Raw genomic sequence first — 14,036 nt, 5'->3', positions numbered from 1 at the left:
GTATTATACTCCAGAGCTGCACTCACTATTCTGCTGGTGCAGTCGCTGTGTACATACATTACTTATCCTGTACTGATCCTGAGTTACATCCTGTATTATACTCCAGAGCTGCACTCACTATTCTGCTGGTGCAGTCGCTGTGTACATACATTACTTATCCTGTACTGATCCTGAGTTACATCCTGTATTATACCCCAGAGCTGCACTCACTATTCTGCTGGTGCAGTCACTGTGTACATACATTACTTATCCTGTACTGATCCTGAGTTACATCCTGTATTATACCCCAGAGCTGCACTCACTATTCTGCTGGTGCAGTAGCTGTGTACATACATTACTTATCCTGTACTGATCCTCAGTCACATCCTGTATTATACTCCGGAGCTGCACTCACTATTCTGCTGGTGCAGTCACTGTGTACATACATTACTTATCCTGTACTGATCCTGAGTTACATCCTGTATTATACTCCAGAGCTGCACTCATTCTGCTGGTGCAGTCACTGTGTACATACATTACTTATCCTGTACTGATCCTGAGTTACATCCTGTATTATACTCCAGAGCTGCACTCACTATTCTGCTGGTGCAGTCACTGTGTACATACATTACTTATCCTGTACTGATCCTGAGTTACATCCTGTATTATACTCCAGAGCTGCACTCACTATTCTGCTGGTGCAGTCGCTGTGTACATACATTACTTATCCTGTACTGATCCTGAGTTACATCCTGTATTATACTCCAGAGCTGCACTCACTATTCTGCTGGTGCAGTCAGTGTGCACATACATTACTTATCCTGTACTGATCCTGAGTTACATCCTGTATTATACTCCAGAGCTGCACTCACTATTCTGCTGGTGCAGTCACTGGGTACATACATTACTTATCCTGTACTGATCCTGAGTTACATCCTGTATTATACTCCAGAGCTGCACTCACTATTCTGCTGGTGCAGTCACTGTGTACATACATTACTTATCCTGTACTGATCCTGAGTTACATCCTGTATTATACCCCAGAGCTGCACTCACTATTCTGCTGGTGCAGTCACTGTGTACATACATTACTTATCCTGTACTGATCCTGAGTTACATCCTGTATTATACTCCAGAGCTGCACTCACTATTCTGCTGGTGCAGTCGCTGTGCACATACATTACTTATCCTGTACTGATCTTAGAGCCTGTATTAGGGAATATTCACACCTGGCACTTTTATGGCAGAATATTTCTATGACTGAAAGTCAGTTCTTCTTCCAGAGGAATCGGAGAGTTGGAGACAGTGCTGCATCTAATCTGCCAAGTGTGAATGAACCTGTACTGTCCACATACAGACCCGGTGTGAGATGACCTGGACGGGGGGGGGGGGATATAACATGATAAAGGTGATGTCATCCATAATTTTTACTTCCAGGGGTCGCACATGGTTCCGGTTTTACACGAGAAATGTCTTCTGCTGGGTTGAGTGCCTCTTTTACACAGGTAGGTGAACAGTAGGTGTTATATGGAGTGCGAGGTGCTCCACAATACGTTTAGCAGAACAGGTCCACCACTGAGGGGCGCCGGGGACACTCCGGAGTCTATTCTGCAGACAGTTCAGTATCTGCCCCCCCGAATGAGGAATAGTCCAGTAAACCCAGTATCTGCCCCCTCCACCTGAGGAATAGTCCAGTATCCCCAGTATCTGCCCCTCCGACTGAGGAATAGTCCAGTATCTGCCCCTCCGACTGAGGAATAGTCCAGTATCTGCCCCTCCGACTGAGGAATAGTCCAGTATCTGCCCCTCCGACTGAGGAATAGTCCAGTATCTGCCCCTCCGACTGAGGAATAGTCCAGTATCTGCCCCTCCGACTGAGGAATAGTCCAGTATCTGCCCCTCCGACTGAGGAATAGTCCAGTATCCCTAGTATCTGTCCCCTCCACCTGAGGAATAGTCCAGTATCCCTAGTATCTGTCCCCTCCACCTGAGGAATAGTCCAGAGTAGTAAGGGGGTATATTTTTTGTCAAACTGCAAAGTGACAGGTACCACGCCCCCTTTTATACAAATACCCCCGCCCTTTTTATATTGCTTGATATTAAATTTATATTGATTTTAATATTTAATTTAATAATTGCATTAAAAATCAAACGATGACAAATTGAATTAGTTTTAAAAAGATTTATTAATTTTCCTTATTTACAACAGTCCCGTAGGGACAGACACGTTTGATTGTAAATACAGCATCGTATACATAATCGTTTTGTGCGTTTTGTTACAAATGAACGCACAATACAGTGTTTTTTCTAAAATCGTTAGTGAACATTTTTAACACATTTTCAAAAGACATTCCTTTAGCGAGACATTGTAAGATATAGATACAGTAACGGCCGCAGACTGTACTAACGGCGTCTTGTATTTGTCTGTTTTGATACCTTATAGTCTTAGAATTTTTATGTAAAACTTCATAAAAGTCGCCAGGAAATATTTCATTTGTGGGTGATAAACCATAACTATAAAAAAAAATAGATACATCAAAATTAAAATCCAATGCTTCCCCCGCTGATACGAATTATCTGTATTTACAATGTATGCAGCGGGCCTGTCGATTTTATCCCTCTGTAATAAATCGCACGGAAATACACCCTTAAATTTGCGCCGGGCGTTTAATATCAGCTTTAATAACACAGGCAATTTCATAATTATTCATGTTTATTGAAAATCATATAATACCTCCCGCCGATTATTTATTTAAATAATATTTTCATGACCTGAATATACAATCATTTTAATTGTGTTCGCAATCGGTTCGGCAAATCTAATTTCAGCTCTCAGATTGCCAGTTTTTACTAGAGAGAAATGACCGCCGGGCTCTTGATCCGGCGATAAATCAAAAGCGAACAAAGTGTTCAAAAACTCGCGCCGATCCACGGATAAAGCATTGTCGGCCTTGTGTTTCCCCGAAATATGTACTAGGGCCATATATTCAGGAACAGCTGATTCGTCTTGGAAGTTGGGTTGAAAAGGTTTTGCCGGTATCTGACCATCCAAATGTAAGGCGGCATTGTAACGGACTGTTTCAGCAGACAAGGGGTTAAAACCTGTTTAGGCGATATGCCCCTTTCTGAGAGACAGGCACAGCTACTGCAGAACACCAACCTCCCGAACTGGATACAAAATAGCACTCCAAACTGGAACCTCGCAAATAGCTGTCAGCAGACGAACAGGAAAAGCATACAATCAGCTTACACTCCTGGCAATGTCACAACCAGACAGCTGAGAAGCTCTGACAGAAGCCTTTCAGAACCTCCTCCTTGAGTTCTCTTTGTTGTGCTGTTCAGTTCCTCATCTCGTTAGCCTCTCTCAGCTGTCATGTAGTTGGACTAATTGCTTCCCTTTAAATTCCGCCCCATAATGCATTACTGGGCGGCTTATACTACTTCCTGGAGTGTGTGTGCATGCTGATCTTGTTTTCCAGTCTGCTACAAAGTTAAGTGCTGAACATTTATCTGTTATTTTCTGTTTGCTGGATCCCAGGTGACCCTGACTCCCTCCGTGTCTGGTGTAGGGAGCCGGTGGTCGTGTCCCCTCACTATTGTAGGGTGTTCAGGGGTTATATAGTCGAGGTACGTGGATATGCAACCATCCACCTCTGGGATCTTTGCATAGGCTGAGCAGCCAGGGAAAGTCTCAGGTCTTGTGCAGGGGTCTCCCTTTTGGTTCCTTAGCTTTAGATCCACTCTGTCATATATGCATGTTGCTTTGTCTTGTTTCCTGTACACCGTCCGTGACAGGCAATCAGTCTCTAACAGCATACAGGGAATCCCCCCAATAACGAGACAAGGCTCCGTGTTGAGGGTCAGCAGTGGTCTGACTGTACTTCAGATACAGCCTCTTTTATTCATAAAAAACAAACATAGTACTGCCCACAGGGTTTTGAAATCCAACCAATCAATATCTTTCAACACACACAATGCAAGTACAGCAACCAATCGTTCCCGCCCCCTAGAGGACCAGAAGGGAGACTGCGACACAGGACAGATACAACACATCCCCACAATGCATCATGGTTTCCTTCTCTCTGTCCCAGAGACAACCGAGGGCAATCCAATTATCTCTCAGGACAAAGGGAGATCGCCAATACACATGTGGAGACAACAGGACAGACATCACCATTTAAACACACAATGGGACTATAGACAATAGACAATAGAACCACACCCAGCATATTCCTCCCAAGCTGACAAGTTACACTTATTATAAATTGTTACAACTTTGTGAGGTTACATTGTCCATACATATAACTTACATCAATTTAAACAGTATATCTTGGGGGACAAACCTATCCAAAATTCCCTGGAATAGGTTCAGGGGTTCAAAAGTTAGTATGGGCCATAATCCTGAGGCAAGAGGCCTTCAAACAGCTCCCTCCAACACACATTGGCGAGGTTGGTTTCGCCACACATCTCCCCCCCCCCCCCCCAGGGAAGACTAACCAGATACCTGACCTCACGCCGGTCGGTACCTGAGTTAGTCTGGCAGCCCACCCACAACCCAATACTGGACCTGTTGAATTTAGTAGGGTGTCTCTGTCCAGTGAATCCACCAAGGTTATATTGGTAGCTGGTACTCCCGGTCTCTGAGTTGCTCCCTGGCTTGGAGTGGAGGTTGCTTTGTGGGCAGGGATCAGCGGGACTCTGCCCTAGTGCCAGCGTTACCACGGAAGAAGCCTGGTTGGAGTCTGGTTGTTGGAGGGAGAAACCGACTGTCTCCCCTTTGGCTAAACAGCCCTGTTGCTGGGGGGCAGGACCGACTGTCCCTACCCCCTGTGCTGTAAGTGCAGAGACCACGGTCCCATCTGCACTGTTGTGGGGCTTACTGTCTCCCCCTGGTGTGTTAAGCTGCCGCTGGGGAGAGGGGGTAGCGAGCTCCTCTCCCATACATACTTCCAGCCGCTGGGGAGGGCGACCGACTGCCTCCGCTCCCAATACAGTGTCCTGCTGCTGGGGAAAGGAGACTGGGCTCTCTATTCCCTGTAGGACACTGTCTCTGCCCCCTGTAACTCCACCTGCTGCTGGGGAATGGAGACTGGGCTCCCCATTCCCAAAAAATCATGCTGCTGCTGGGGGACAGGACCGACTGTCTCTGCCCCCTGTAACTCCGCCTGCCGCTGGGGAATGGAGACTGGGCTTCCAATTCCCTGCAGGACCGGTGGAGAGACCTCGGTCCCATCTCCACCGGCCATCTGGGGTTCTTCCCAGTAAACATCCACAATATCCTCCCAGCTGAAGGGCTCTGGACCTGGGTCTGACTTCTTGCTGTTCTGCTGAGCCTTCCCAATGGAGTGGAAGAGATCTTGGTAGTCCTGCTCCAGTTCCCACTCCAGGGTTGCTAGGTGAGCCAGGTCTTTCTCTACCTCATGGGGGTCATCCCAATTCTGCCTAGCCTCCCTCTCATAGAAAATGTCCTGAAGTCTGGACTGTGCAGGGCTCCCGAAGTCAGGCTCTGCAAAGGACTCCCATAACAAGCCAGGACCATCAAACTCCTCTCCCTCTGGCTTGTCATGCTCAGCTGTCCAGGGTATATACTGTGCCATATACCACCAGAGCGCCTGGTAGGCATCCTCCAGCCATAGCTCCTGCCATACCCGGTGCTCTAGTTCCTTCACCCATTCCTCCAGGGGCTGCTCTCCCAGGAAGGGCATCCGCAGGGCCACTTGCTTCTGCAACCACTGCTCTTCACTGGGGAGACTCTCACCCCGCTGGTATTGTACATTATCCAGGGCCTGGTACCAGATGCCTTTCCTTAATGCATCCTGGCCATCCAGGTCCTCCTCCTCGTATAACACTGCTGGTTCCATCCTGTTGCTTTTAGGGTCGCTGTACTGAGACATGCGTTGCCCTTAAATTGTAGAATCCACAGAAATGGTGTCTCCTGTAGCTGTCCTTCTGGCTGTAGCAACGATCCAGCTGCTTGCCACCAATGTAATGGACCGTTTCAGCAGACAAGGGGTTAAAATCAGTTTAGGCGATATGCCCCTTTCTGAGAGACAGGCACAGCTACTGCAGAACACCAAACTCCCGAACTGGATACAAAATAGCACTCCAAACTGGAACCTCGCGAATAGCTGCTAGCAGACGAACAGGAAAAGCGTACAGTCAGCTTACATTCCTGGCAATCAGTCTCCAACAGCATACAGGGAATCCCCCCAATAACGAGACAAGGCTCCGTGTTGAGGGTCAGCAGTGGTCTGACTGTACTTCAGATACAGCCTCTTTTATTCATAAAAAACAAACATAGTACTGCCCACAGGGTTTTGAAATCCAACCAATCAGTATCTTACAACACATACAATGTAAATACAGCAACCAATAGTTCCCGTCCCCTAGAGGACCAGAAGGGAAACTGCGACACAGAACAGATACAACACATCCCCACAATGCATCATGGTTTCCTCCTCTCTGTCCCAGAGACAACCGAGGGCAATCCAATTATCTCTCAGGACAAAGGGAGATCGCCAATACACATGTGGAGACAACAGGACAGACATCACCATTTAAACACACAATGGGACAATAGAACCACACCCAGCATATTCCTCCCAAGCTGACAAGTTACACTTATTATAAATTGTTACAACTTTGTGAGGTTACATTGTCCATACATATAACTTACATCAATTTAAACAGTATAACTTGGGGGACAAACCTATCCAAAATTCACTTGAATAGGTTCAGGGGTTCAAAAGTTAGCATGGGCCATAATCCTGAGGCAAGAGGCTTTTAAACAGCCCCCTCCAAAACACCGTGGCGAGGTTGGTTTCGCCACAGGCATAATTCACATTATAGAGGTTGAAGCACAAAGGGTTTCTTTGGTAACTCCCAGAAAATGATTTGTTATCCACAAACGCTAGTATTACTGTTTTTGGTAGGTTTCCGAGAAAAAGAGTCTCGTGGTTAGATATGCAAGTATCGGCGGGTACGCTATACACTTTCAGCGATGCCTGATCGATCGAGTACTTTGCGTTAGCTGTTAACAGAGCGCGACTGTGCCCGATTCTTACAGCGGGCGATACTTGTACTCTTGACAAACAGGGACGCGCGCTGTATTTGGACTTTAAAATGGGGCGCCTCGGCCGACATAAGGCAGAAATCTTATCTTTAGATCTAATCCGTTCAGTATTAACTCCGGTAGATTAAATATATTGGCGTAAATGGGTCCCATTAATTCCACACTTCTAGAGCGTGCGGAATACTGTGCTCTCTTGCTGAAACCGACATTACGCCCCTTCGAGAGCCCGGTCATCATGATGGCCGTCTGTGTCTTTATAGAATAAATTGGGCGCTAAAGTTTGTGAATTATAATTTATTAGGGCCTCTATATACTCTCTATACGTATAAAGGTTGTCGCTTCTTGAAATCAACGTGTCGCCAAACGTTATATCCAGTTGATAAAAATGACTCGCTATAGGGTAGTTAATAAGGGCAACGCGGGCTCCGTCTGGTACGGGTGTGTTATCCGGACTAACGATTCTGCTAACGAGGTGTAACACTGTGTTATTAAGGTGGTAGTAATCTTCACCGCTGCCGGAGGCGTCATGCACGAAAGCCATAGCGTCTGACTAGAAGATGTCGCTCGGTGAACGACTTCTTGTTTTCTGGCGGCGACGTCTCTTAGGTTGTGATACTTTATTCATAAAAGTTGGTAAGACAATGGCAGCGCGTTCACGTTTTCTTTTACGCTTTTTTTACGTATTTGTACGACACCAGAGCCCTCCTGGCCTTGCGTCGATCTATTTATACGATCCATAAAGGCTGTCGACGCCGTAGTGACAACCTCTTTAGTGATGTTACGGGCGGCTGTTTTCACGTGCGTCTTAACAAGCTCCGCGCCTTTCTTAAATAGGGGAACGACGCGGCGGAACAGACCCTGAAATAACCCGGCGAGGCCAGAACCATGCATGAATTCTGTACCGTGAAAGCCGTCCAAACCATGACCGGCTTGCGTTATGTAATAATGCGTATACGCGTCCGGGTCACCGTACACTCTCTGGGACAACACTTTAGTGCGTCGTCACCGCGCGCGGTCTAAAGTGTAATCGCACAATAGTCTTACCGTATTAGAATTTAACAGGTTTAGCCTGATCCGTGAGTATCGATATTGTAACCGTGTCAAAATGATGTTTACAATCCGGCCGGTGATACTTTTGCGTGACTATCTCACCATTTTTACCGCCTAACTCGACAGTTCTTAAAAGTTGCACGTAACGATCGCCAACAAGTGGATGTTGGACGATATCTGTACAAACAAACATTGTATAAAAACCGGCGTTAATATCGGGATACATTTTTTTCTCTTTTGATGAAACTAGAGCAAGCCCCTTTATACCGCCAGCAGGATGTTCTGAAACAGGCGAGCCGGGTCCTTTGTGGCGGAGAGCGATGTGCTCGGTGTCCACATTCTCGAGCGACGGAGCTCGCGAATACCCGGCAGCCCCAGAATATTCCCCAACTTCACACAAGGCATGAGCTGGTATAATGGCGAATTATTACACAAACGGTTCTGTCAATGTCCTCGTATCGGGAGGTATTTTTATAGATTCAAGTTTGCTATTAACGGCTTTGACGAGATCGTGCATATTGGAGTAATAACCAGATTTAACAAAAAGCTCGCCGATCGGCTCGTCGCGATGTAGAACTCGCCATCTCCGGGGCCAAAGGATTCCCACGTATGTGGGTACTGAATCTCCACTAAAGCCACTTCGATGGACCGCTTTTGCTAACTTAGTGGTGCAATTGGCGATGCTGTTTTTGGGATAAAGTTTGGCAGATGCGTTATAGGCATCCGAAATCGCAAGCGAGTAAACGCCCGGTATTGTTGCTGTCCTGGACCAACTACACGTATAAACCCAAAACTAAACTCAGAACAGCATCAATTATAGAAATACAAACTCTTTTATTGGACATTCACTTGTATAAAACACGGAAATCCGTCTACGTAAGCAGCATCGCCTCACACAGGACGGTCTCCGCGGCTCCGTTCTCAAGGGAAAGCGACCGCGAGACACGTGTGGGATCCAGGACCGCTTGGTCTGCATTTACCTGTATTTTCCCTGTGTCATGTTGTATTTGAGGCCCTCTATACTGACTGAAGGCGGTGACTGATTGCTGTATTACAGTCAGGGATCCGTTATTGCAGAACTACATGTAGTATAATGGGACGGAGCCGCGGAGACCGTCCTGTGTGAGGCGATGCTGCTTGTGTAGACGGATTTCCGTGTTTTATACAAGTGAATGTCCAATAAAAGACTTTGTATTTCTATAATTGATGCTGTTCTGAGTTTAGTTTTGGGTTTAGATGCGTTACAGGGTAGCGGGATAGAAAACGATCCGTCCGCCATAGTTTACAGACTCGTCCACTGCTTTACTTGTCAGGGTATCCTATCCACTTTACAAAACACAACGTTTTCCCCCGAACTTTCTTCTTTTTCAGTATTTTTTCTATACTTTTTGGACTTCCTCCGGGTAGAACGAGCCTTCCATGAACTCGTCGGACGGTCTGAGGCCCCGAGTGTTTACAGCGTGAATATTAAATATCTCGTCCGTATAGGTTTGTTCGCACCCCTTTGTGGAAGCCGCCTTATAGCGCACAATTCTGACGGGATCACCTCTATTTAATACCGGTTTAACGTTTTTAATAGTAGCGTAATAACCGTAGATATTCTTCCAAACGGCTGAAGAGTTCTCTTTTGTCACATTGACGGGGCGCCGCCTTAGGGTTCTGTGGGATGTGCGGTTAGAACTATGCACCAGGGCTGGTAACTTGTCGATGTCCGTGTTTTGTTCTCTAAGATAGCGCCACACTTTAGTTTTCAGCGTTCTGGTAAAACGTTCGACCAATGATGCCTTAGGCTTCGTTCACATCAGCGTTCAGCCTTTCCGTTCTCCTGCTCCGTTATAGGCATATTTAGATGTCCGCCGGTATTTTACACCATTACTTTCCTGCCACTGAGCGTCTACATCCGACGCCAGAACCTTGCTTCTTGTAAAGGACTTTTAGGGCTTGTACAGTGTGTCCTCGCTGCTCAACCAGTCTTTTCTTATTCCACATTTCCGGACTTCTCTGAATAAGGATTCCGCGCCCCCACGAGAGCCGACGGCTTTTGGCGCGTAGTACTGTTTTCTCAATATTTCGGCATTTGCAGCATTTTAGCAGCGTTTTAAGCAGCGTCTACTCAACAACGCGACCTAAGGCCTCTTTCACACGGGCGTCATGTTTTTTGCCCGGATAAGAGGCGGGTGCGTTGCGGGAAAATGCGCAATTTTCCCGCGCGAGTGCAAAACATTGTCATGCATTTTGCACTCGCGTGAGAAAAATTGCGCATGTTTGGTACCAAAATCCGAACTTCTTCACAGAAGTTCGGGCTTGGGATTGATGTTCTGAAGATTGTATTATTTTCCCTTATAACATGGTTATAAGGGAAAATAATAGCATTCTGAATACAGACTGCACAGTGCAATAGTGCTGGAGGGGTTAAAAAAAATTAAAAAAGTTAACTCACCTTGTGGCGAAACCAACCTCGCCACAGTGTTTTGGAGGGGGCTGTTTGAAGGCCTCTTGCCTCAGGATTATGGCCCATAGTAACTTTTGAACCCCTGAACCTATTCCAGGGAATTTTGGATAAGTTTGTCCCCCAAGTTATACTGTTTAAATTGATGTAAGTTATATGTATGGACAATGTAACCTCACAAAGTTGTAACAACTTATAATAAGTGTAACTTGTCAGCTTGGGGGGAATATGCTGGGTGTGGTTCTATTGTCCCATTGTGTGTCTAACTGGTGATGTCTGTCCTGTTGTCCCCACATGTGTATTGGTGATCTCCCCTTTGTCCTGAGAGATAATTGGATTGTCTTCGGTCGTCTCCCAGGCAGAGAGGAGGAAACCATGATGCATTGTGGGGATGTATTGTATCTGTTCTGTGTCGCAGTCTCCCTTCTGGTCCTCTAGGGGGCGGGAACGATTGGTTGCTGTATTTACATTGTGTGTGTTGTGAATTACTGATTGGTTGGATTTCAAAACCCTGTGGGCAGTACTATGTTTGGTTTTTATCAATAAAAGAGGCTGTACTTGAAGTACAGTCAGACCACTGCTTGACCCTCAAGACGGAGCCTTGTCTCGTTATTGGTGGGATTCCCTGTATGCTGTTGGAGACTGATTGCCAGGAGTGTAAGCTGACGGATACGCTTTTCCTGTTCGTCTGCTGACAGCTATTTGCGAGGTTCCAGTTTGGAGTGCTATTTTGTATCCAGTTCGGGAGGTTGGTGTTCTGCAGTAGCTGTGCCTGTCTCTCGGAAAGGGGCATATCGCCTAAACGGATCTTAACCCCTTGTCTGCTGAAACGAGCCGTTACACACCTTATCCTCTTGTTCGCGTAGTTCGTTCCCGGTCTGTTCTTTGCTAGCTGTGGGCTTGGGCTAAAGGACCTTTGATGACGTCAGATCACATGCTCCATCACCATGGTGATGGACCATGTGATTGGAGCATGTGATCTGACATCACCAAAGGTCCTTTAGCCCAAGCCCACAGCTAGCAAAGAACAGACCGGGAACGAACTACGCGAACAAGAGGATAAGGTGAGTTAACTTTTTTTTTTTTTTTTTTAACCCTTCCAGCGCTATTATACTATGTATTCTGTATTCAGAATGCTATTATTTTCCCTTATAACAATGTTATAAGGGAAAATAATACAGTGAATAGACTGTCACCTAGCAACCATGCGTGAAAATCGCACCGCATCCGCACTTGCTTGCGGATGCTTGCGATTTTCACGCAACCCCATTCACTTCTATGGGGCCTGCGTTGCGTGGATTATCGCACAGCAACGCACAAAGAGGAGCATGCTGCGATTTTCATGCAACGCACAAGTGATGCGTGAAAATCACAGCTCATGTGAACAGCCCCATAGAAATGAATGGATCGGGATTCAGTGCGGGTGCAATGCGTTCACCTCACGCATCGCACCCGCATGGAAAACTCGCTCGTGTGAAAGGGGCCTAACTGTTTGTACAATTTTATTTTGATATTATATTTATTGTAAAAAGAAAAAACGGACTACATTTCATTTAAAACAGTTTATGTGAGAAATTAAACATTATAAGACATTACACACATTTTATACACATGCAAAGTAAAAATGGATGTAAAACAAACAAAAACATTATAAGATGTTTAATACAAAGAAAGTTTATATACAATCGCCAAAGTAAGAACATTTACAGCGTTAACCAAGCCGCTTGCAACTACGGCGGGAGCCTCTTATTAGGTAGTAATGAGCCCCGCGTCGACAGTAGGCGATGTTAATAACACCAGCGGTGTAAAAGGACTCACTCAGCGAACGCTTTTTCAAATTATCAAAAAGTTCTCTTGCTCTTGTATTGCCGATAACCGTTGCCGGGGCGTTGAGCTGTGCGATAGTCTCCATAAAATAGTCCCAACCGTGAGGTTTACCCTTGGGCAGCCCTGACCCTGGGCAGCTGTTCGAATCAGGTCAATAGCCCATAGCGTCCCAGTGCGGCTTATTACCAGCGCGGTACAGCTTACGTAACAGTAGTTCTGCACTTTTTCTATAACGTGTATTAATACTGGTAAGTATCTCGTTAGTATCTGTGCTGCTTGGGGCCTCATTTGACAATCGTCGGTTTGCGGCTGTGTAATCAGGGTCGACATTTCTTTACCGGACTGTTGGTTGAGCATCAAGTACCTCTGTAGCACGAGTGCCTCTGTAGCACGAGTGCCTCTGTAGCACGAGTACCTCTGTAGCACAAGTACCTCTGTAGCACGAGTACCTCTGTAGCACGAGTACCTCTGTAGCACGAGTACCTCTGTAGCACAAGTACCTCTGTAGCACGAGTACCTCTGTAGCACGAGTGCCTCTGTAGCACGAGTGCCTCTGTAGCACGAGTACCTCTGTAGCACGAGTACCTCTGTAGCACAAGTACCTCTGTAGCACGAGTACCTCTGCAGCACGAGTGCTTCTGTAGCGCGAGTGCCTCTGTAGCGCGAGTACCTCTGTAGCATCGAGTACCTCTGTAGCACGAGTACCTCTGTAGCGCGAGTACCTCTGTAGCACGGCTGTGAATCTCTGTAGCACGAGTACCTCTGTAGCACGGCTGTGAATCTCTGTAGCACGAGTGCCTCTGTAGCGCGAGTGCCTCTGTAGCGCGAGTGCCTCTGTAGCGCGAGTACCTCTGTAGCACGAGTACCTCTGTAGCACGAGTACCTCTGTAACACAAGTACCTCTGTAACACAAGTACCTCTGTAGCACGGCTGTGTACCTCTGTAGCACGAGTACCTCTGTAACACAAGTACCTCTGTAACACAAGTACCTCTGTAGCACGGCTGTGTACCTCTGTAGCACGAGTACCTCTGTAACACAAGTACCTCTGTAGCACGGCTGTGTATTTCTGTAGCACGAGTACCTCTGTAGCACGAGTACCTCTGTAGCACGAGTACCTCTGTAGCACGAGTACCTCTGTAGCACGAGTACCTCTGTAGCACGAGTACCTCTGTAACACAAGTACCTCTGTAACACAAGTACCTCTGTAGCACGGCTGTGTACCTCTGTAGCACGAGTACCTCTGTAACACAAGTACCTCTGTAGCACGGCTGTGAATCTCTGTAGCACGAGTACCTCTGTAGCACGAGTACCTCTGTAGCACAAGTACCTCTGTAGCACGAGTACCTATGTAGCACAAGTACCTCTGTAGCACAAGTACCTCTGTAGCACGAGTACCTCTGTAGCACGAGTACCTCTGTAACACAAGTACCTCTGTAACACAAGTACCTCTATAGCACGGCTGTGTATCTCTGTAGCACGAGTACCTCTTGTAACGGCACCGTTTCAGCAGACAAGGGGTTAAAATCCGTTTAGGCGATATGCCCCTTTCCGAGATGTAGGCACAGCTACTGCAGAACACCAACCTCCCGAACTGGATACAAAATAGCACTCCAAACTGGAACCTCGCGAATAGCTGCCGGCAGACGAACAGGAAAAGC

The 14,036-nt window shown here is 46.7% G+C and overlaps 1 protein-coding gene across 1 annotated transcript in view; it reads left to right on the top strand.

The window, feature by feature from the left end:
• The window catches only part of LOC122923973 (integrin alpha-L-like), a gene marked incomplete at its 3' end in the record, with an annotated part of 51,072 nt that overhangs the window by 21,123 nt on the left and 15,913 nt on the right, over positions 1 to 14,036 (top strand). The window contains exon 8 of the mRNA XM_044274876.1: positions 1,417 to 1,484. Within this exon, the coding sequence (XP_044130811.1) occupies positions 1,417 to 1,484 (68 nt within the window). The remainder of the gene's footprint in view (positions 1 to 1,416; positions 1,485 to 14,036) is intronic.

This window comes from Bufo gargarizans, unplaced genomic scaffold, assembly GCF_014858855.1.
Source record: "Bufo gargarizans isolate SCDJY-AF-19 unplaced genomic scaffold, ASM1485885v1 original_scaffold_2108_pilon, whole genome shotgun sequence".
NCBI classification, from domain to species: Eukaryota; Metazoa; Chordata; class Amphibia; order Anura; family Bufonidae; genus Bufo; species Bufo gargarizans.
The sequence above is the reverse complement of the archived record's forward strand: the minus strand, read 5'-3'. Positions and strand labels throughout refer to the sequence as shown.